Source organism: Lathamus discolor, chromosome Z, assembly GCF_037157495.1.
Source record: "Lathamus discolor isolate bLatDis1 chromosome Z, bLatDis1.hap1, whole genome shotgun sequence".
Taxonomy (NCBI): Eukaryota; Metazoa; Chordata; class Aves; order Psittaciformes; family Psittacidae; genus Lathamus; species Lathamus discolor.
In genome coordinates, this window is record NC_088909.1 from 75,436 (window position 1) to 99,089 (window position 23,654).

The window sequence follows — 23,654 nt, forward strand, 5'->3', positions numbered from 1 at the left end:
GCCTCATGTTGTTCTACAGTCTGCTATAGCAGTTTCACCTTCTAGTAATAGCTTCCTACCTTGGTCTGTTACAAACAAAGCATTAGTTCAGACTCAGCACCAAAATATCTGAACACGACAATTACAGGCAAGTCCAGCTGCTTCAAACAGGCTTTGTGGCTAAAGTGCTCTTCAATTCTGGAATATCAAAGCTGCTAATAGCAAGAAAGGGCTGTGAAAGAACGCTGGAGTGGGCTTGATTTCTGAGAGTGAACCAAACTAGAGTAGTCTTTTACACCATCTGTTTCTGGGCTCTGCTGTTACCAGTCTATGCCTATGGAGTATTGTGCTACTCTACTGTACTTCCACTACAGAAATACTTTATTCCTATATATTGCATAATTTTTTACCAATTTCTTGTTCTCCTCTTCCCCTTTCATTCACATCCACTAGACTGTGTGGATCTGTTTCTGTGATCCCCAGTCTTACTTTCAATCCATAATTTTCCTTAAACAATGTGTTCCCTCATCCATTTCTTTTCACACTACTTTTTTTGACACATGCCTGCTTATAAGTCTAGAGGTTTAAACTGTTACCATGTGCCACTAGACCAGTTCAAAAGTTTATAATAAAATAAAAGAAACACTACTGAGAACTGACAGCATCAGAATTGTAAATATTGAGATCCATGTTCTCTATGGATCAACTCTCTTTTCCCCAAAATACAGGCAACTGTTTCAGCATTAGCTTCGCTTCCCCACAAATGTGTCCTGGTAGGACAAATACTACCAGGGTATTTTGTTTGCTTGCTTTTTGGTTTGTATTTTTTTTTGGATAAGCCCAAAGATCCAACTTCATTTCTTGTAATTCTTATTTTCATTATTTCAGCTTCATGGCTGGAGCATCACCTATTTTACAAGCCCCAAAGGATGAGGTTTTGCATAAGGCAATTTAATAATTTCATTACATTCATTTTAAAAGCAAAATTTGACAAGGCAGATGTACCTACCCATCATGAGTACAAAGAAAATGTCAGATTTGACAGATGTCTCACCAGCTTTTGAAAAACACTTCCTGACACACAAGTTGTCACAGCTAGGAATGTAACTGATAACAATAAAACTTAATGCAGGTCTCATCTTTCTGTCAGGGAAACCAAAGAAATGATGGATGACTGAGAGAAACAATACATATTTCAACAGTAAATTTATGGAGCATCTATTTGCTAAACCAGAATTTCAGGTACAAAATTTCAGAATAATAAGACAGAGAATCCATTTTGAAATATATTACCAAGAAGACTAATGAGCAAAACCATGTCAAGAAATGAATACATCTGAATGCATACAAAGGTGTTTATTTTCTCTTGGTTTAACTACCACTCAGAGGTTAGTGGAAGTCCATATTTGGGGCAAGCACTTTTCTAAATAAGCTAGCACAGTCTTGGTACATCAGTTATCCTCACAAACTGACAAAGTCTGAAATATGTTGCTGTCTTCTCTGGTTTTGGTTTTGCTTTTTTCTGGATCCTACAGACTTCTGATATGAATAATAGCATCAACCATAAGATCCTGATACCAAAGGAAGAGAAACACAGAGAGTCTGGAACTTCAGGATTGGTAAGCTGAACACATTCATTATACTGCCCCTGAACATTCAGAATTTGTCACTCTTGTTTGAGAGAACTTGCATAATTCCAAGTTAGACAGAAGCTTTATGTACCTGATTCAAAATGGAACTTCCGGTGGTGAAGCATGAAATACATCAAGTGCACACCCATGATTCTGTACCAGCTTACTGGTCTGCCAGCTTCCTGCAGCTCGTTGAGGCTTGTTTGTGCATAGAGGGACTATTTTCAAGGATTTTTCAGAGGAAGGGTACAGGTGTATGAGAGACAAGTAAATCAGAATCGAGTAATCATACAGGTATTTATTAGGGCTTGTGACAAGTTTACCTACAAATGTTGATCAATGCATTTGTTGTTTAGAGTAGCATCTGTCATGGTCTTTTAAATGTATTTCCAGGACAAACAGTCGTGGACAGCTTGAAGCACCTATTCAGTGTAGCAGAGTGCTCTCGTATAGAGAGCACTGAACATGACTGAACAAGACTGAAAAAAAGAGGATGCTGAAGTGGCCTGTAGCTCCCATTCACAGAGTAATAGAATGGTTTGGGTTGAAAAGGACCTTAAGATCATCTAGTTGCAACCCCCCTGCCATGCGCATGGACACCTCACACTAGACCATGTCACTCAAGGCTCTGTCCAGCTTGGCCCTGAACACTGCCAGCAATGGAGCATTCACAACTTCGTTGGGCAACCTGTGACAGTGCCTCACCACCCTCACAGTAAAGAATTTCTTTCTCATAGCTATTCTGAATTCCCCAGTTTTAAATTCAAACACATTATCCCTTGTCCTACCACTACAGTCCCTGATGAAGAGTCTCCAACACCCTTGCAGGGCCCCCTTCAGATACTGGAAGGCTGCTCTGAGGTCTCCACGCAGCCTTCTCTTCTCCAGATTGAACAGCCCCAACTTTCTTACCTGGTCTTCATATGGGAGGTACTCTAAACCCCCTGATCATCCTCATGGCCCTCCTCTGGATGATCTCCAACAGTTCCATGTCCTTATGCTGGGGACACCAGAACTGCACAGTGCACTCCAAGTGAGGTCTCACGAGAGCAGAGAGGCAGGATCACATCCTTCAACCTGATGGCCATGCTTCTTTTGATGCAGCCCAGCACACAGTTGGTTTCTGGGCTGCAAGTGCACTCTGAAGCCTGCTCATGTTCAGTTTCTCGTGGGCCAGCACCCCCAAGTTCTTCTCCTCAGGGCTGCTCTGAATCACTTCACCTAGCCTGTCACTGTGCCTGGGACTGTCCCAGCCCAGGTGTAGGACCTTTCAGTTTGCTTTGTTGAACCTCATGAGGCTGGCATTGGCCCATCTCTCAAGTGTGTCAAGGTCCCTCTGGATTCCTTCCCTCCAGCGTGTTGACCACACCACGCAGCTCAGTGTTATCCGCAAATTTGCTGAGGGTGCACTCAATCCCACTGTCCATGTCACCAACAAAGATGCTGAACAGGATTGGTCCCAACACTGGTCCCTGAGTGACTAGTGACACCGCTTGCCACTGGTCTCCATGTTGACACTGAGCCATTGACTACAACTCTGTCTGCAGCTATCCAGCCAATTCTTTATCCACTGATTGGTCCATCCATCAAATATACATCTCTCCAATTTAGAAACAAGGATGTAATGCAGGACAGTGTTGAATGCTTTGCACAAGTCCAGGTAGATGATGTCAACTGCTCTGCTCATATCCATCAGTTCTGTAGCCCCATCAGAGAAGGCCATCAGACTGTTCAGACAAGATTTCCCCTTAGTGAAGCCATGTCGGCTGTCATCAACCACCTTATTGTTTTTCACGTGCCTTGGCATGCTTTCCACGAGAATCTGCTCCACGATTTTGCCACGCACAGCCGTGAGACTGACAGGTCTGCGGTTTCCAGGGTCTTCCATCTTCCCCTTCTGGAAAATGGGGGATATATTTCCATTTTTCCAGTCACTGGGAACTCTGCCATGATTTTTCAAATATGATGGACAGTGGCTTAGCAACTTGATCTGCCAGCTCCTTTGGGACCCGTGGATGGATTTCATCAGGTCCCATGGATTTGTGCACATTCTTGTTCCTTGGAAGAGCTTGACCCTGTTCCTCTCCTAGAGTGTGCCTATGGTCTTCATTCTCCGAGTCTCTGCATTTGTTTTCCGTGACTTGAGTGACATGGCTAGGGCACCTGCTGGGGAAGACTGAGGCAAAGAAGTCACTAAGAACCTCAGCCTTTCATTTGCTTCTGGAGAGGATCCACATTATCCTTGTCTTTCTTTTGCTGGCACATACCTTTAGAAGCCCTTCCTGTTACCCTTGACATCTGTGACCGGATTCAATTCTAACTGGGTCTTAGCTTTCCTGACCTTATCCCTAGCTTACTGGACAATGTTCCTGTAATTCTTCCCAGGCACCTGTCCTGCCTTCCACCTTCTTTCTTCCTTCTGAGTTTGCTCAGGAGTACCATGTGTACCCATGAAGACCTCCTGGCATTCTTGCCTCATTTCATTTTGTCAGGATGCATTGCTCCTGAGCTTGCAGCACGTGATCCTTGAGTATCAGCCAGAATTCTCTGGCCCCCTCTGCCTTCTAGGACTTTATCTTCCTCTGCTGGTTTCACCTGGCCTTGATGGTCACCCGAGCAGATGTATCTAAGCCCGCATCACCAGTAAGGCCCAGTACAGACAAGGTTATCAGGGCCAGCCTTTCTAGTGAAGGGCTACAGCACTCTGGTAGGAGGGCACTTGCCTGTATAGAGAAAGGAAAACCCACAGCCTTCGCAAAGGACAAAGCAGATTCTGAAGACTTCCTTCATCCAAGTAATTTCTGACCAGAGTTCTTTAAATGTGCTGAGTTAAAGGGGTAAATGAGAAAGGGTTTAAACACCAAACTTACTGGATATAGTCAACTCAAAGGACTTCTAAAAAACAGAGAAGACTGTAAAATGCCAGTTACAGGATCTACGTTATGAAAGTATCTGATGTTTTATGCCTACTGCCTTATTCCATTTCTTTAACTATTGCTCATTTATTTGTTTCTCCATCATGATTCACATCATCTACTGTGCTGTTATTAAAATTTTATTATTTATTCCCTATTTGTTGAAAGTGGCTCAGGTCATAAGCCTATTCAGATAATATAGAGGTCTGGACATCCATGATTCACTGAGACTCTAAGGAGGCATGTATGACTGACCAAGGTCAGCGTGTCTTACAAGAGAGTTAGGAGTAACACAAAAACATAAGCAACGTGCTTCAGGATATACAAGCCTAATAGCTTGATATAAATTCCTATTGTTATGAAAGAAATGCATAGACAGAGAAATAATTTTAAATCAGATTTCTTACTTTGACAAGTTCTTTTTGAGCCCATATCTGAATTGGTTCCACCTGCTGGGGGGTCTGAGTTTGGATTCCATAGGTGTTGAGAAAAACCTGTAGGCTACAAATGAAATAACAGATTTAATGACAAATCACAGAACAGGCATAGTTTCAACAATTATCTTGGCAGCAGATACACAAGTAGCAGTACACTTCCTGGAGCACTTTTAGCTAATTTAAGATGTCTGTTGTTGAACGTTTCCCTCACTCATACATTCATAATAAAAGTAAATACATACCGCTGACTTTCTGCTATCAGGGCCACATGTACTACCAAATCATTTTCCAAAGGACCCTAGAAAATAATGAAAAGTATTTATTAACATTGTTAGCTAATTATTTCATCAGATATAGCGTGAGCAGGGATAATGTCTATTTCAACAATTCGCTTGTATGCCAGACATCACTGCAGTGTTTTTTCTTACTATGTGAACACACCGGAAGAGCAACACGGGAGTGAAACCTGTACATCTCAAAACTATGGGAAACTGATCCTGTCAATAATAATTTGCAAGATGCATTTTGGAGAATTAATAATAAATAGGTTTCCAGTAATTATTTGCACTGTTTGGCTTTTTTTAATTAAAAACTCCCACCCTGACATGTAAGAAAAATGCCTGATATGACAATGTTTCGATACCCATTTTTGAAAGAGCGAAATAACTCAGCTATTTGGCTAACCAATAATACCCACTTTAAAATAATGAACTCATTATTTCAACCTTTTATTCTGAAATATTTTGATCAGACAGCCTCTCTTTACAGTTATATGAGAGGTATATTCCATTTTACAGGAGATAACAGCATTTCCTTGCATTGTCTGTTACAGAATCACAGAATAGTTAGGGCTGGAAAGGACATCAAGATCATCTAGTTCCAACACCCCTGCCATAGGCAGGGACACCTCACACTAAACCATCCCACACAAGGCTTCGTCCAGCCTGGCCTTGAACACCACCAGGGATGGAGCATTCACAACCTCCGTAGGCAACCCATTCCAGTGCCTCACCACCCTAAGAGGAAAGAACTTCCTCCTTATATCCAATCTAAACTTCCCCTGTTTAAGTTTTAACCCGTTACCCCTTGTCCTGTCACTACAGTCCCTGACAAAGAGTCCCTCCCCAGCATCCCTATAGCCCTCTTCAGATACTGGAAGGCTGCTATGAGGTCTCCAGGCAGACTTCTCTTCTCCAGGCGGAACAGACCCAACTTTCTCAGCCTATCTTCATACGGGAGGTGCTCCAGTCCCCTGATCATCCTCGTGGCCCTCCTCTGGACTTGTTCCAGCAGTTCCATGTCCTTTTTATGTTGAGGACACCAGAACTGCACACAATAGTCCAGGTGAGGTCTCACAAGAGCAGAGTAGAGGGGCAGGATCACCTCCTTCGACCTGCTGGTCATGCTGCTTTTGATGCAGCACAGGATACGGTTGGCTTTCTGGGCTGTGAGCGCACACTGCCGGCCCATGTCCAGTTTCCCACCAACCAGAACCCTCAAGTCCTTCTCCACAGGGCTGCTCTGAATCTCTTCTTTGCCCAACATACTTCATATACACATACTTCATGTTTGAAATTAATACTAACTAGTATTTTACTTCAGGAAACCATGCTAACAGGAATGAATTCAGCATGTTGGGAGAAATAATTGACTTGACTCCCTGAGTATGGAAACGACTAGTCACCTTTCTTTTCACTGGCAGCATGTATCACCAGCTAAAAAATTAGATACCTGAGTTACTTCTTGTTCATTTCTTCTCTGCCACCTCACAGATTCGCAGGAGAAATTTGTGATGACATTTTCTCAAAAGTCTATCAGCACTACATTTCCACTAAAAATTCTGAAGTTTTTGCCACATGAAATAAATTTATGATAGAAGTACATGCACAAAAAGAACAAATAAGTCATAAGTTCAAGTGACATTAAAAGATGGTCCTCCTCATAATCAGGAAATCATGCTACCAGTTGCATTTATACAAACTCAAACCAGTTCTCTACCATAATCAGAGCACTATGTTTATAAGACAGAAAGCAAAGAACCCCACAGAACCTGAGAGTGCCCCCTCCAAGACTGGACTGATCAGCAGACAACCTGTGATCTAACTTGTGGAGCAGTCTTCAAGTTAATTATCACTGGATTAATGATGCACTGAGTGGGACTGTGTAACTGCAGGGTGTAAACTGCACAGAAATCTGTGTATTTGCACCTTCACTGAGGCATGTCCTTCTCAGATATCAGCACTAAGCCTCTCACACCCAGATACAGCAATGACATGACTCGTTCATAGCAGCCAGTAAGTGGTGGTTCTAACACGGACTGTAACTAAGCAAATGCATCTGCAGCACAATGGGCACACCACAAAATCTGTGTGAAAACTAGCTAAACTTGTAGTATTTGGAAAGATATTAACTATAATTTCTGTACAACAGCAGGATTGTAACATTACACAGAAAATTACTTTCATTGTCATTTAACATGCCAAGGCCTGGAGTACCACAAGTAGCTGTCTAGAGACAGACAGATCAAAATAACAGATAAAATGCTCATGAAAATACCACCCTTTTCAGTAATGATAGTGATATGCAGCATTTGCTATATACTAAAAAAAAAAAAAAAAAAATCCAAACCCCAACAATTTAGCAGAGAAGTATATTCTCCACTGGTGATTCAAAACTACAAAACTAAGGTTGGAATATTAAAAATACTTTCCATTGCTTGCATAAATCTATACCATTATGCAGGCATCAGACACATTTTGTAGTTACATTGAAGACACAAAAAAGTCAAATAAATCATGTTTTTCAATGGAAAGTGCTTATAGGATTATAATCAATCCAACCAAAATATGAAAATATGCCTCCATGGAAAATATATTTCTCCAAGAAATACTTCCTCAGCACAAGGCTTCAAATAAAAATATAAAAAGCCTTCTTTTTGGTACCTCACCTTATAAAACCGTGCATCTCAATAAATTTATATACAAGCATCTGAAATGCTTACATACGCTTGTTTATTCCTTACAGTAATGAAATTACGAGAAGTGGAAATACTTTTCTGTTCAACTTTATCAAATAGTTCTTTAACAGTATGGAAAAGAGAAGACATCATTAAAGAGAAGAAACTACTTTTGATTTCCAAAAGTGTAATTAAGATGTGGTTTCATATTTAAGTCAGTTTTCTAGCACTTTAAGGCAAATACTAAGTACTGATTCTGCATAAATTAGCTCAGTTAGATAAAACAGCATCATCAAACTTTCAAACTGCCTCAGGAAATTTAAAATGTGGATTAAAATAAGGCAAGGTCAACACCCTCAGCTGAAACTTGACTGCAAGTCAAGCTGACTTTAACTGCAAGACCTTTGCTGACAAAGCACAACTCCTTCACCTTGACACATCTGTGAATCTGCCTTTCATTCTTTAATCGTCTCTTAATGATGACAGAACTGGAACAAACATATGTATCAACAAATATTTTGCTCTGATCCTAATGTGATAATAAAACCACACAAGATAGACCAGCACCTGTTTCAGAAGCAACAATCCCAGTGAAATTCCACAACCACCTGGTTAGCAGGGCATGGACGACAATCATACTCGACACAAGCTCCACACTGCTGCTCAGAGGCTACAAGGACAAAGGCCTGATGCTGCAGTTACCTGGAATTCCCACTGATTCCAAAATACCTCTCTTTCTTCTCACCCACATTATAAGCACATGTGGTATCTTGGACAGTTTTATCATTTACATGTCAAAGAAAAGCACAGCCATCTATAGCAATGAAGTATTGTCACTTGGAATAAGAGAGGTGTAAGCAGACTCAGGTGATTCCAGAGCTTCTCCATTTATTTACCTGTAAGCTACTGAACAACAGACAATCCATCTAATCATGTCTTGCTTACAAACGAACATGTACAACTACAGGAATTGCTGAATCGCTCTAAGTCAGATTTCTATGAAGATTTTTAGGTTTAAAGGGAGAAAAAAAAAAAGTAAACTTATCCTTTCTTGATTTCTAGCTTTCAAATGTAACTTCAGTTTTGCCCATCAGAGTACGCTCAAGGATCACCCTGGGAAAGTCTTTCTCCTATTCTGATAACGAAAACATCGCTGGTCTCACATATGAAAATTTCTGCCAAAGTTTCAGCAAATTTCAGCAGCTAAGGCAGCCTTTAAAGGGAAAGATTAACAACCATCAGCTCAGCCGAGTTGTCTGAGTAAAGCACAACTGCTCTTTGAAATAATTCTAGACAACTATTGAGCGCTTAAAAACGAGGACTGTACAGCCACTTGACAGTGACAAACCATCTAGTCCGATCTCCCTTTTAAAAGTGATAAAGCTCTTTTTTTTTTTTTGCACCATTTGCAGATGAAGCAAAATATCAAAACAAAGCTGCTTAAGTTATATTTTATTCTTTCAACACTGTTGAGCTTTTAAAAGCCCTATTATATTGCTGAATTTTACCAGGTAACTGCATTTTATTAAGTAAGTTCTTTACTGACCCACAATGTGGCCACCAAGGAGTAAATTATGAGAAAATAAATTACTATTGTATTATTTATCATCTCTTCCAGGAAGCTCCCAGGGCAGAGGCTATTTCTCTCTGAAGAACTGTAAAGTCCCTATCATATAACAGGTACCCTCAAAAATAGTAAAAGTATAAAAAAAAAGGTATAAAAAAATAGTAAAGTAAAAATGCTTTTCTACTATAAGAATTCCTGGTAAGTCATGAAGTGTCTTTAAACAAGCCAGCATTTTCTTCAAAGTGTTCATTTGTGGTGTATTAAGAATTACTGGTTTCAAGAATCAAAGAATGCAGCACATGCAGCTCTGATTGGCTACAGGCTTCTACTGGCACTCCTTAAAGCGCATGTGAATGCAGCAGCTCCCACGTTCTGTAGTGTTCATCATCCCATGATGTAAAAACAAAGAAGGAAACTGGGAAGAAATGAAGTCACTGAGCTTTCATTACCTCATAATAACATGGCAGAAGCAGCAGCACTGTAAACAATGAAAGTCTCATTATGAATGAGACACCTTGGTGACAGGACATAGTGGGGAAGCAGGCATTTTAAGCAGCATTTGGATCAAACATGAAAAACATGCATTTTTTATTTCTGATCTTGGAGCAAATCTTAGGATAAATGCTTGGAATAAATCTTAGGGTAAGTATTTTACACTTCAATAACATTGCTGAACAATGAACTTACCAAATACACATTCCTTATAGCAAGAAATGAAGGACTGAAAAAATCTCTTAGCTACATGTTGCCGTACATACAGTTCTTACCTCTTTAAAAAAGTTCCTATATATAGACCACGTTTCTGTATTGTTATCCTATCTGCTGCAGACCTGAATTACACTGTTTCAAGCATTTCCCACCTTTGTGCACTCAGAGTCACTGCGCATTTAAGGCAAACTCAGAAGCATCTCTATAACCATGCACACCAAAAAAGAACCTCACCCTTGTACCTCTTAGGAGCTTTAAATGAAAAAAATATTAATACATTGAAATGGTAATTAATTTGAAAGAACAAAAAAACGAGGCTCATTCTTGCTTCCCTGATGTATCTTAACTCAAAAAAGCACACGTATCTATTAGCAGCTACTTAAACTTGCATTTTATGTATCGTTTTGACTGCACCACTTAATTTAAAGGCAAAAACTGCAATGTTATAAACTTCCTTTTAAAAGCAATTGATCTTCCATCAACTACAATGGACATATATTTAAAATTTTCCTAGCACTTTAACTGTGATGTTAGAAGACCATGTATAACACCAAGTTCACATTTTTTCAGTAAAAATGTTTTAATTTTAAGCTTATGCTTACCTGATTTGAAAATCTCATGCTAACATTCCGCTGATCTTGTGGAGCTACATAACGTCCAATAGGGTCAATATCTTTAGGACTTATTAATTTGTCAGCTGAAAGGAAATTATAATAAAAATACAGAATTATGTGAGTACTTCCCTGCAGCTTTTGTGAAGAAGGAATACAAATGTATCTTACATAGTCAGTTCTGCTGCTATAATCTTTGTTTTAGATCAACAATTTACATATCAAAAGAACATTGTGAAAAATTATATTAACTTTAGGACTAATTACTTAAGCATCATTCTTACTACAGCTAACTATAATACTGTAATAAATAAAAACAATCTTTTATTTTTTCACAGAGATGTGTTAAAAGAATATACGCAGACAACAGACTCCACAACACAAAAGTCGCATAAAAAGTCCTCAAATCCACAACCGTGGAATTATTCTGGAGCTTTAACAAGAAACTCAATGGTTACCACCAAAAATTGATTAGCTTTAAGAAAAGCAGATAGCCTTTTATCTCAAAGTAATCTCACAACAATGTGGAATGGGACAAGGGATATCAAAGACAACTTCATGATATCTCATGAAGAAATTTAAAAAGCCCCCAATTAAGTATTTTTGAAACCTAGCACTTTCTATATGGAGTTTTTCACAAGGGAGAATAAACCCCCCCACAACTCTAAAACTGCATTATTTCAACCTTCTCCAGAAACAAAAGAAGGACAGACGGACAAGGGAGGGAAGGAGGGAGGGAAGAGAGGGAAGAGAGGAAAAGGAGGTAAAGGAGAGAAGGGAGAGAGGGAGAAAACAACAATAGAAAAAGAAAACAACAACAACAACAAAAAGTACTCCAATAAAAGTAAGGAGGCTGAGCAAAACAAATTAATCATTTCCCTGGAGGTGACAGCAGTTTCTGAAATGGACAATTAAATGGGAAACCAGTACTTCTCCAGAAATCGAAGTGTTTGAAGCCACGCTTCCATTTAATTAGAAAGCACCAACAAGCAAAGTAACACACATGAAGTCTTTTACCAAGGACAAGACTGCCATTGAGGTAGGTTTTCACTCAGAAAAGTGTGAAGTTAAAACGCACCAATTATAAATTAATATGAATAAATTTTGCCAGTAATTCAAAGTTTACTTGAATTACTGGCAAACAGATTTAGGTCTGTGAAGAAGTTTCCAGCCCCTATTTGCAAAGACGAAAGGAAAAAAAAAATTTGAAAAAAAGGGAGGGAGGAATGAGAGGTAGTGAATACAGTGGAGAGGAACTTTTTGAACAATAAAGGAAACAGTTAATAATGACAACTCAAAAAGAGATTTAGTGCAACGATGAAAGTGTGCAGCAATGTTCAACAAAGGAAAGAATCAAAACAAACCAGAAGAAAGTTACGTTACTCAAACAGCATTTAGCAAACAATAAACACAAGTTATTTAACCAGTCTTTTGCAGGTATGGAACTACACAAATGTTAGTGTAAGATGAATACTAGCAGAACTACTACAGTATTTGACACATGCACATACATTTGAGGATTACTTGGTTAACAATAAAAGGTTAAATTAATTTTTTTCCATTAAAGGTGAGACTCCCTGCATTTACTTTACATTGTTGACTAAAAAAGGAATTATGCAAGGAATACAATGAAACCAAACAGGTGGAGTACCAAACAGACCACAGCTCCATGCCTAAAGATACACCCACTGTTCTTGTCAAGTCTTGCAGTTTAAAGTCCCCTTCAGTGTTTCTCATTTTTAATACCAACAGCCTGTTTCCCTTCATAGTGTTCACAGAAAAGAAAATTTGTAACTCAATCTACTGATTACTAGGTAAATGTTGACCACGTTAAAATAAAGGAATATATCTTTCTCCTAAAAGAAATATTTAGAAGAGGAAAATCTTAACTGTGAAGACTTTCTAAGCTTAGCAACTGCTTTTGCATTAGCCTTCAAATTCTCTCAAGAAAGATCACAAGTTCATTTGTGACTGAAATTCATTATAACAATTTTCAGCGGCCCAACTTTGAAATGCACTTTCACATGCTCATCTAGTTTCTTCCAAAGGGTAAAAATAACACAGACTGAAGAAAACATCAACTTTTCCTGAGACTGTAAAAATGAAAAGTTATTCAAAATTTAAATGTGTCTTGCTTAAAACAGTAAATAATTTTAATTAAATGCTACAGATCATCTACAAACATCACTGCACAGGGGTGGCTGACACAGTTAAATGTATTTTGCCATGAAGAAGAGGAGATAAGAGGGAAAGCCAGGAAAAGAAACAGCAGAAAAGAAACATATGTTTAGAAGATTTTAGTATTCTGAAATATTCCAGTAAGCTTCACACTATGCTGCACATAGCATACTGTGCTTTTAACGTAAGGAATAAAAAGCAGTTTTTCCCTATCAGATAGGCACCAAAATAAAGTACCTAAACCATGTCACCCACAGTCCAATCAAAACTCAAGCTAATGTATATTTGTTCAGATTCAAGAAAAGCATCAACAAAATACTCTGGGGGTATGTTAAAACCTGAGAGAATTTCCTCTGCCTCTTACCCAGGAGTTTTGCAATGATGTAAACTGCCTGTCCCCACAAGAAAAATTTTCCATCACATCCACTGTTACTAGGAAACCGTTTCTGACTGCCAGGGTTCTTCTTCTCCAGTTCAACGAAATCAGCTGGCACATAGTAATACTTGGGTACAACAGGACACCCTATGGAGTTTTAAAATAAGTAAAGTAAGCAAATAAATTCCACTTCCCTTATTATTTGTTTGTAGTTCCACAATAAAGCTAAAGTGGATTCAAAACCAGGAAAAACTGTACCCTAGCAACAATCTGACTGAACAGAAATGACTGCTGTCATTCATTGTTATCTTGCAAAACCTTAATCACCATGGGAAACACAGGGCAATAATAAATTACTTGTTTTTTTCACTGAACATTTCCACGTAAGTCCTTCCCAGAACACATACACTATCTGTGTAGCACTTTCCTGTGCAAGAAGAAAAACAATAAAGCAAGCTGCAGTACAAATAACAAACCATAACCCAAAGAAATGAAAAGTGCATCCGGGTGAAACAGTTAGGGTGTTTTTCCCCACACTTAACACCAGCTCAGTACCAGATAAATTTTAAAGCTAAATTCTTGGCCAAAAGTAGCCAACCATTTAATTACATTAAAATTATAATTTTTTGAATGTACACAAAACCAAGTTAAAATGAGGATTTTAGTTCTGAAGCATCATGAAACAAAATGGCGTAACTTCTTCATTGGAAGGCAGCATATCTTGCATCTAGAGTTACACCACAGGTATTACTGATTATTGTGGCTCAACAACCTCTGCTTCAACATTTTTTAAGTGTACAAGAGTTACGAATTTTGGAATATAATTACAACTGACTGACCTAATTATATGCAATACAAAAACAAATTAATATGCTTTTTGCAAAATTTTGTATTTATTTGGATAAAGAACATGTGATGAACAGAATAATGTTGCAGTGTCTATTTGATTAGACCAAAAAAACCCAACAAACAAACAAGAAGCTGAGAAAAACTGAAAACTGAAAGGTTCCAGAGATGGAATATTCAAATGAGCGAGGTATCAAAACACACACAGAAATTTTTACATGAGATACTCATGATGACATTCAACAAGAGGAACCACAAGATTAATTTAGTGCCTATGGAACTTCACACATCCATTAATAATTAGAAAAAAGAAATTATCAGCAATGTCAGAGTATTTGCTATGCAATAAAAATTTGGTAACAAAATTACAGAAACTAGTTCACTTCAAGACATTCTAGGTTTAAAGAACAAGTCAGATTAAAATATTCTGCATCTACTTCTGTAACTGTAGCACAGATGTTAAGAACAAGTGACTAAAGATGCTGAGATCTAAAACTGGATTGTCAGTATATTGAAGCTTATTCTGTTCTCAGGCCATTTTTTTTCCCCTCCCACTCAAACTTACGGCCTTTCTCTTGATTCTGTTCTTTTATTTTAACTGAATTTTGGATGGATGTGCCTGTAGGCCACCAATAGCCTTATCTGCAGTTCCACCAAAATTCTGGAGTGCACAATTTAAGAGAACATTTGTATTAAAATTAACATATTGCCACTTTCACTGCTCTAAGCCAGAAACAATTTCATGTGCACATACCAAATTATATTTTAAGTCTTGTGAAGTGACAATGAATGACAGTAGTAATTCTCAGCTGTATCCAGGTGGAACACTGAAACAATCTGACTGTTGGTAGTTAGTTTTTTCCTGCAAAGTCGAAGTGAACTTTGTACATAATGAAGAATAAGCAAAAGAAGGAGGAATGATGGGATACAGTGTAAATTTTACATTTTATCAGAAGCATTTGTATAATGTAATGTACATAATATATACGTAAATCTTACATATATCTGAAGCATTTTCCCCTATAACATTACTTTTATTATCGAACTTTATGACACAAGGTACCTACATGAAAGAGGTTATTTCACTGCTAGTATTTTATCATCAGGAAACAATGTAATATTATTACTTCTCCTTTGCTCTGACTGCAGTATCCACTAATAGAAATTTCAGTATTTTAATAATTTAAGATTCATAAAAAGCTACAGTGTTTCAGAAGAATGATTATCAGATAATACCTTCACATGTATGTTGAAGCAAAGGATCCAGAAGATCCTGATACTCCTTTACTTGTGCAGGATTTCCTCTAAAAACTCCTAAAAATAACAAAAAAAAAGAACTGATTTAATGGAAGAAAGAACTTTTCCATCAGCTTAATGTTTGTAAGAGAGAAAAATCTCATGTTTATTTTTCAATGGGGTAGTGCCTGCACACTAATTCATGAAAAGACTAAACTGTAGATCCTCACTGCTATAGCTAAATCTCACAAGGATCATGAGTCAGCCACACTCTTTATTAGCTTAAACTGAAACTGATGGCAAGCTACATGGGGTAGTAAAGCTGTGAACTTACAGAGGCTCAGGAACTGGACACAGATACCCAGCCCAGCTAGCTGTAAATAACTTCCTTAACTATAGCAGAATGAAGAAGCAAGCTTGTGTGCCAGTGTGGAGACAAACAGGCTGGTTCTAAACCTTTAGAACAGACACGCAAACTGACCTAGAAGTGAGCTGCTTAGAAATCCTCATGAATAAATACAAAAGGAATCTGAAGTAGTAAACTGAACAATTTCCCTCCAAAGACTTTTAGATGGAGTGTTTACACTGATAAGTTACATAGGTATTTTATCTTCATATCATAGAGGTTCAGAACTGCTGACACACCTTGATATATTGAACAGAATAGACAACTCTTGATGATAACGTTTTTGGGAAGAAACTGTTACATTTGGCAGTACCAGTACCTTAAATGTTTTTCTACCAGAACTTAAGTGATTCCAAAATGAATCTGATGAACGTGATCAGTGTTCAGTTCATCAGAAGTTCTTCTATGAAAAGATGTATGAAAAATACCGAAAGCATTTCTGTTCATCAAGCAAAACATGGATGAACCTGACAAGTCACACTGATGTTTTAAAATAGAACATTTTTAACACTGAAAGGGGAACAAGTTAGATGAAACCTCTTCATTGTAATCCCAACCCACACCATTCTATGATTCTACCTTTCATTTCCTTCCACAGTTTTCCTTTGCATTTACCATATTCTTCCATATTATTAAAAATAGATATGTTTCCCTCCTTACCTTATCCTAGAAAGCTACCATAATCCTCTACATTCAACCAGAAATTTAAAAAATGCTATTGAAATATGTCTTATCAAAAAAACAGTCATATTGATTTAGTTTAATCCATTCCCACAGCTATAAATGAATAGCTGAGACCAAGAGAGTCCTAATCATTTCCTTTGGAGTGAAATCCCAACAAGGGGAAACAAAAAAAAAAAAACCCAAGAAGAAAAAGCAGCCTTTTTGAATTCTTGCGGGTTAATTCTGAAATATAAAAATGAGACAAAAGAAAATAAGAAACTAACCCACTGAGAACAAATATACCAGACCATCTTTATTACAAAAAAGTTTAGATATGTTTTTTGTTAGATATGTTTAGGTGTATCTGATATATATTTATCTGTATATGCACAGATGCATTTATACATACGATGTTTAGATAAGTTTGTTGTTGGTTTTTAAGTTCTGAGATTTTTTGTTCATTTTTGTGGTTTTTTTTAAAATATATGTATATTGTTACATACAATTCACAAGATATTATCTTTTGTTATTTCAAGAAAAGCCAACAAATATTTCTACTGAAAAGGCAGGCTGCAATAGAAAACTGGAATTTGACTACTGTATACAGATTTCATTTCGTAGCTCTTCAAACGCCCTCTTAAAAACCAAAGCTTCACCAGTTTAGTTTATGACATTTTAAAATATTCCCAAGTATATATACATACAGGAAATGAAATCACTTGTTATGAGAAACAAACACAGTGAAAGTCTGCACAGAAAAGCCTGTTAAGTGACAGGCTGCTGAACTATTTCAAAACACCTGAGCACAGCCACAATTTGCTCAAGTTTTCTGACAATATGATATTCTGAATATCTGTAATTTAATCTTATTGGAAGATGCTGTAGGGGATAATACAGTTGCTTTAATATCAAGAACCATCTAGACAACAGTTGGGTAATAACGATCATTATCCATGAAGAACAAAACATAATACTATTATAATAATACTGCTATATAATAATACCACAAATATAATAACATAATACTAATATAATACTATTTAATACTACTAAAAATGCGTAATCAATTCAGTAATTCAGTAATACCTACTTGCCAGAGCTGTTTTAACTCTCCATGTCTAAAAAATCCTAAAAGGCTGTCAACTGAGAACCCAGGAAAGTTGCTGGGCTAATTAGTTTGATTTAGAAAATACAAGTACATATACGGTTACTTGACCATGCTCTGCTAATCTTTAAAATAGTAAATTTTGATGAAGGACTTGGGGGTGCTGGTCGATGAGAAAATGAACATGAGCCAGCAGTGTGCGCTCGCAGCCCAGAAAGCCAACCATATCCTGGGCTGCATCAAAAGGAGCGTGACCAACAGGTCGAAGGAGGTGATCCTGCCCCTCTACTCTGCTCTTGTGAGACCTCACCTGGACTATTGTGTGCAGTTCTGGTGTCCTCAACATAAAAAGGACATGGAACTGCTGGAACAAGTCCAGAGGAGGGCCACCAGGATGATCAGGGGACTGGAGCACCTCCCGTATGAAGACAGGCTGAGGAAGTTGGGGCTGTTCAGCCTGGAGAAGAGAAGGCTGCATGGGGACCTAATAGCAGCCTTCCAGTACCTGAAGGGGGCCTACAGGGATGCTGTGGAGGGACTCTTTGTCAGGGACTGTAGTGACAGGACAAGGGGTAACGGGTTCAAACTTAAACAGGGGAAGTTTAAATTGGATATAAGGAGGAAATTCTTTCCTGTTAGGGTGGTGAGACACTGGAATTGGTTGCCCAGGGAGGTTGTGAATGCTCCATCCCTGGCGGTGTTCAAGGCCAGGTTGGATAAAGCCTTGTGTGGGATGGTTTAGTGTGAGGTGTCCCTTTCCATGGCAGGGGGGTTGGAACTAGATGATCTTGATGTCCTTTCCAACCCTAACTATTCTATGATTCTATGATGTAAAAAAAACGAGGGATTATGGACTATAACTTACAGGACACTCTCCTTACTGAATGAAGCACTGTCCCACTGTTACAAATGTAACAAAATCCAGTTCTCAGGAGTTACCTAGATATTCAGTAGCTTAATACACTGCTGAGATATTTAGTGTCACTGCATTATGACTTATTTTGGCAGGACAGAAAAATCATTTTGTACCTTTCCCCTAAGGGCTCATCTCTCAAATGCCTTTAAAGAACAAGAATGTAGAGCTATACTTACCATCAATTATCATGAAAATAAAAAACAGAGGGAATTCACACTCAATGCCATCAAAAAGCTGAAAAGAAAAATTAATCAGACATTTAATCTTTTTGGTTTTTTTTTTTTTTTAAAGAAATATATTTGAGTATCCCATTGAATAGTTTCAAAGCAACAAAATACAAACATGAATGAAAAGACATCAGCTTTTCATTTAGGTTACAGTTTCTTAATTCATGGGCACTTTAACTTTCCTCTGCTTCATTCTTGGCAGAATTTTTATATAATCTATATATTTCTATATATTTTTATATAATCTATGTTTTCTTTTCCAGTAACTACTGGTGAAGAAAAAAATGTACATTTTCATTTAGATAACCTTTACTGATAAATATTGTGGTCAAAAGCAGCATTGTTTTCTATACACTCAGGCTGTAGTCAGCTGTGAAATTAAATAAAATAATAAATAACTTCCTTATTTATGTGAAATCAGCTTACCCTAAATGCAGATGGCAGCATATTCACTACAAAACAATCAACAATCAACTTGCTGATTTAGCAATCTCTCGAAACCACGCATGACAAATTACAAACTGCACCTCCTTTCACTTCATGCAATTAGGCATCACTGTGCAGTTCTAATTGCAAATACTGGTGGATGTGTCTGGTTTGGTTTATTATTTCTTTTCTTTTTTGGGGGGTGGGACGGGGATTTTGTTTTGGTGTGAGGTTTTTGTTATTTTTTGTTGTTTGTTTTTTTTAAGTACCAACTAAACATTTAAGAAAATCAAAATTTGTCCTTAAGTAGGCCACATATTCTTTTACCTTAATTTCTGCTGGTTTATAATAACGTCGCGTTTTGTCCTCCAGTGCTGTTCCGTACCCGTCTCTCAGAAATCTTTTAAACCCGTATTTTCCTTTTAGTTTTCTAATAATTTTATCTAGTGTTTGACTGAACAAAACCTCATCATCCAAAGCAAATGCAGGATAACTAAGACAGGGCAGAAGAGCTGCATCAGTATTCTGTAGAAGGAGAGGAAGAAATAGCATATGACAAATTTAATTACATCTCTGACAATTATTTGATGCACAAAACAAAACCTGTTTAACTTACTAGTGAAATACACATTTGGAACATTATCAAAATTGCAGTACAAATACATTAAAATAGAGTAGAAAACATTCTAAAGATGTATAAGGATAAATGACAAACCCGATATTCGGATATATGATCTGACCCAGAATCTAACCTAATTTACAGTTGATAATCTTTAGGGAATAAGGCAATACATTCCTGAACTTTGTGGGTTTAGAAACACAAAGTATCCTGCAGGTTATTCCTGGATGCAACACAAACACTTTGGCATCCCATGCTCAAGAATAATCACATTTCATAAAGGTGCAATGCTGAGAAGGAACTATGATTGAACCATCATTTCTGAAAAGCTTTTTCAGGAATGTTCTTCAGGTGCTGTAACAAACAAGCTTATCTGATTTACAATTAAGGTGATACGGGAATGATTTCCAGAAAAAATATGAGCAGCATTTCTCAGGAACCAGGTACAACTACCATCATTAAAATCACACATTACTAACTAGTGCATTACCAGTACAAGTAAGCATACAGAAATAAAAAAAAAAATAATTTTAATTCATATACCATGCACTGTTCTGACACTTCTTTCTGCTGATACATCTAAGATATTCAGCCATTTAAAATACCTATTTTTGCCAATACTATTGATGCGAACCCATAAAAGGAAAAATTAAGGACACAAAGATTGCTTTTATAGCATGAATAATTTATGAAACCACCTTCTCTTTAAATATTTCAAGTCTTCAGCGACTAATAAACAGCAAGAGTTCTAAAAGACCATTAGACTCTACAAAAGTAGTTGACAGTGCCTTTTATTTCAATTATCTAGTATCACAACTCTGCTATAATTCTTCTACACTAGTAAACTATTAATGTTGAAGATTAATAGTCCGTTTCATGAATAAAAATGTCATTATACCCCAGAATAAACAAAAAAATCACAACTCCTGGTGCTATCAGTAGCTAACAAGGCAGGAAAGGAAAGGAAAAGACCAAGGGTGTTGTGGGGACCCAGACAGGCAGGTCAATGCCCCCTTAGAGCAGGGTACAAGTCACCACACATCCTTATAACGTGATGAGGGGTGATGGTTTTAAACTAAAAGAGAGGAGATCTGAGCTGGATGTGAGGAAGAAATGAGGGTATAACACTGGCACAGGTTGCCCAGAGAGGTGGTGGATGTGCTATGCCTGCAGACATTCAAGGCCAGGCTAAATGTGGCTCTGGGCAATGTAATCTAGTTGAAGGTTTCCCTGCCCATGGAGGTGGTTGGACCAGATAATCTTTGAAGGTGCCTTCCAACCCAAACTATTCTATGATTCTTTAACTCTATTATCACTCATTTTAAATTACTGATTTTCAAAGAACAAATTTACCTTTGATGCTAGTACTTAAATATGATTTTTTTAGTCTTATGTCACTTACTCACTGGGGAAATACTTATTTGTAGCAGTAACTTATAAGAAATCCTACATATTCAGCAATTTATAATAAGCCAACCTTAAAGGCATATTTTCTAGACAAAAGAACGAATTAATGCTAAAACAAAGTATTTAAAAAAAAGCAGGCAGTGAGCATATAGTGGAAACTAGACCAAAAGAAAAACAATCACCAAGACTGCAACCCCTACCTTAAGTTACTGCAGTTCATTTTAGAATTGTTTAGAAAGCTACCAACAGGCTACCACTTTAACTTAAAAATTCATAAAATAAAATATGCCATTTTAGTTGCACTTCAGAGAAACACCTACATCACAGTGACATTTAGGAAGCAAAAATTTAACATCTTCCCAGCAAATTCCTGTCCTTATTAAGCAGAACATAATAGCCATCATAGAAATAGGGATTATGTTTGTATCCATTTGTTTTTTCCACACTGTTGAGGTGAATTTCAAGTAATTACTTACATGAGACCTTGACTCCCGGGGTAGCAATGAACATAGAGTCTGTCTGTTACGGTTATGGGCATCAAAATCCACAAATATAACAGACCAAGAGCAGCCCTGTAAACAGAACACCAAATTTATTTAAGGGGAAGGGAAGAAAGGTTAGCATCTCCTGTTGAAACTAACTGGTTCCTTGTTTTTATTTAGGTTATGTTGTAATAGTCTAGCTACAGGTAATTTTAATCAGAAAATGTAAGAACATCAAATTGAAAACATTTAAAATGTGCAAACGTATTTAAATAAACCTGAATTCAACGGCTTTATCTACGACTGATTATGAATTATATGATTCCTTCAAGCTAAGAATTCTTCCATTAATTCTTGAAAAATAATTATTGTATAAGCACAAAAAAAAAAAAAAAAACAAACAACTGTCTCTGCCTGTGACTGCAGGAAATGTTCCAAATAGTGATGATTATTTCCTTTACAAGTCCATGAGAACACAAGTAATTAGATATTCACCTGAGGTACTGCTTTGGAAAAATGCTTCCATAACAAATAAAAACTTCCTGCTTTTCAGCTAGTGTAGTATCTGTTATCAACATCTACTCCTTAGCAAGACCCATTTCCTAGTAAGATTCTGTACTTTTACAGTGCATCTCTCTGTCTACTTCTTGACACTTCCTGAAACACTCAGAAAAATTCCTGTAGCTGAAATACTATTCAAACAGAATCAACATTTAAAAAGATTATCAGTAGGCCACTTCGTGGAAACTCATTGTGGTATGTTATAGAATCACAGAATACTTAGGGCTGGAAAGGATCTCAAGATCATCTACTTCCAACACCCCTGCCATGGGCAGGGACACCTCACACTAAACCATCTCACCCAAGGCTACGTCCAACCTGGCCTTGAACACCACCAGGGATGGAGCATTCACAACCTCCCTGGGCAACCAATTCCAGTGTCTCACCACCCTAACAGGAAAGAATTTCCTCCTTATATCCAATTTAAACTTCCCCTGTTTAAGTTTGAACCCGTTACCCCTTGTCCTGTCACTACAGTCCCTGACAAAGAGTCCCTCCCCAGCATCCCTATAGCCCCTCTTCAGGTACTGGAAGGCTGCTATGAGGTCTCCAGGCAGCCTTCTCTTCTCCAGGCTGAACAGCCCCAACTTTCCCAGCCTATCTATCTTCATAGGGGAGGTGCTCCATGTCCCTGATCATCCTCGTGGCCCTCCTCTGGACTCGTTCCAACAGTTCCATGTCCTTTTTATGTTGAGGACACCAGAACTGCACACAATACTCCAGGTGAGATCTGACAAGAGCAGAGTAGAGGGGCAGGATCACCTCTTTCGACCTGCTGGTCATGCTCCTTTTGATGCAGCCCAGGATACGGTTGGCTTTCTGGGCTGCAAGCGCACACTGCCAGCTCATGTTCATTTTCACATCAACCAACACCCCCAAGTCGTTCTCTGCTCTGAATCTCTTTGCCCAATCTGTAGCTGTGTCTGGGATTGCTCCAATCCAGATGTAGGACCTTGAACTTGTCATGGTTGAACTTCATAAGGTTGGCATCAGCCCACCTCACAAGCGTGTCAAGGTCCCTCTGGATGACATCCCTTCCCTCCAGTGTATCAACCAGACCACACAGCTCAGTGTCATCGGCAAAGTTGCTGAGGGCGCACTCAATACCACTGTCCACGTCAGCGACGAAGATGTTAAACAAGACAGGTCCCTACACCGATCCCTGAGGAACACCACTCGTTACCGGTCTCCAGCCAGATATTGAGCCATTGACTACAACTCCTTGTGTGTGGCCATCCAGCCAGTTCTTTATCCACTGAGTGGTCCATCCATCAAATTGATGTCTCTCCAATTTAGAGACAAGGATGCCGTGTGGGACAGCATCAAACGCTTTGCACAAGTCCAGGTAGATGACATCAACTGCTTTACTCTTGTCCACCAGTTCTGTAGCCCCATCAGAGAA

The 23,654-nt window shown here is 38.1% G+C and overlaps 1 protein-coding gene across 4 annotated transcripts in view; it reads right to left on the minus strand.

Moving 5' to 3' along the window:
- Window positions 1-23,654, minus strand: part of PHKB (phosphorylase kinase regulatory subunit beta) — a 104,160-nt gene that overhangs the window by 25,281 nt on the left and 55,225 nt on the right. For all 4 annotated transcript variants that reach the window (XM_065663600.1, XM_065663601.1, XM_065663603.1 and 1 more), the window contains 8 exons: window positions 21,686-21,781; window positions 19,511-19,708; window positions 18,707-18,764; window positions 15,441-15,518; window positions 13,347-13,505; window positions 10,796-10,890; window positions 5,205-5,260; window positions 4,933-5,026 (listed from right to left, as the gene is read on the minus strand). In XM_065663600.1, coding sequence (XP_065519672.1) covers window positions 4,933-5,026; window positions 5,205-5,260; window positions 10,796-10,890; window positions 13,347-13,505; window positions 15,441-15,518; window positions 18,707-18,764; window positions 19,511-19,708; window positions 21,686-21,781 — 834 coding nt within the window. The remainder of the gene's footprint in view (window positions 1-4,932; window positions 5,027-5,204; window positions 5,261-10,795; window positions 10,891-13,346; window positions 13,506-15,440; window positions 15,519-18,706; window positions 18,765-19,510; window positions 19,709-21,685; window positions 21,782-23,654) is intronic.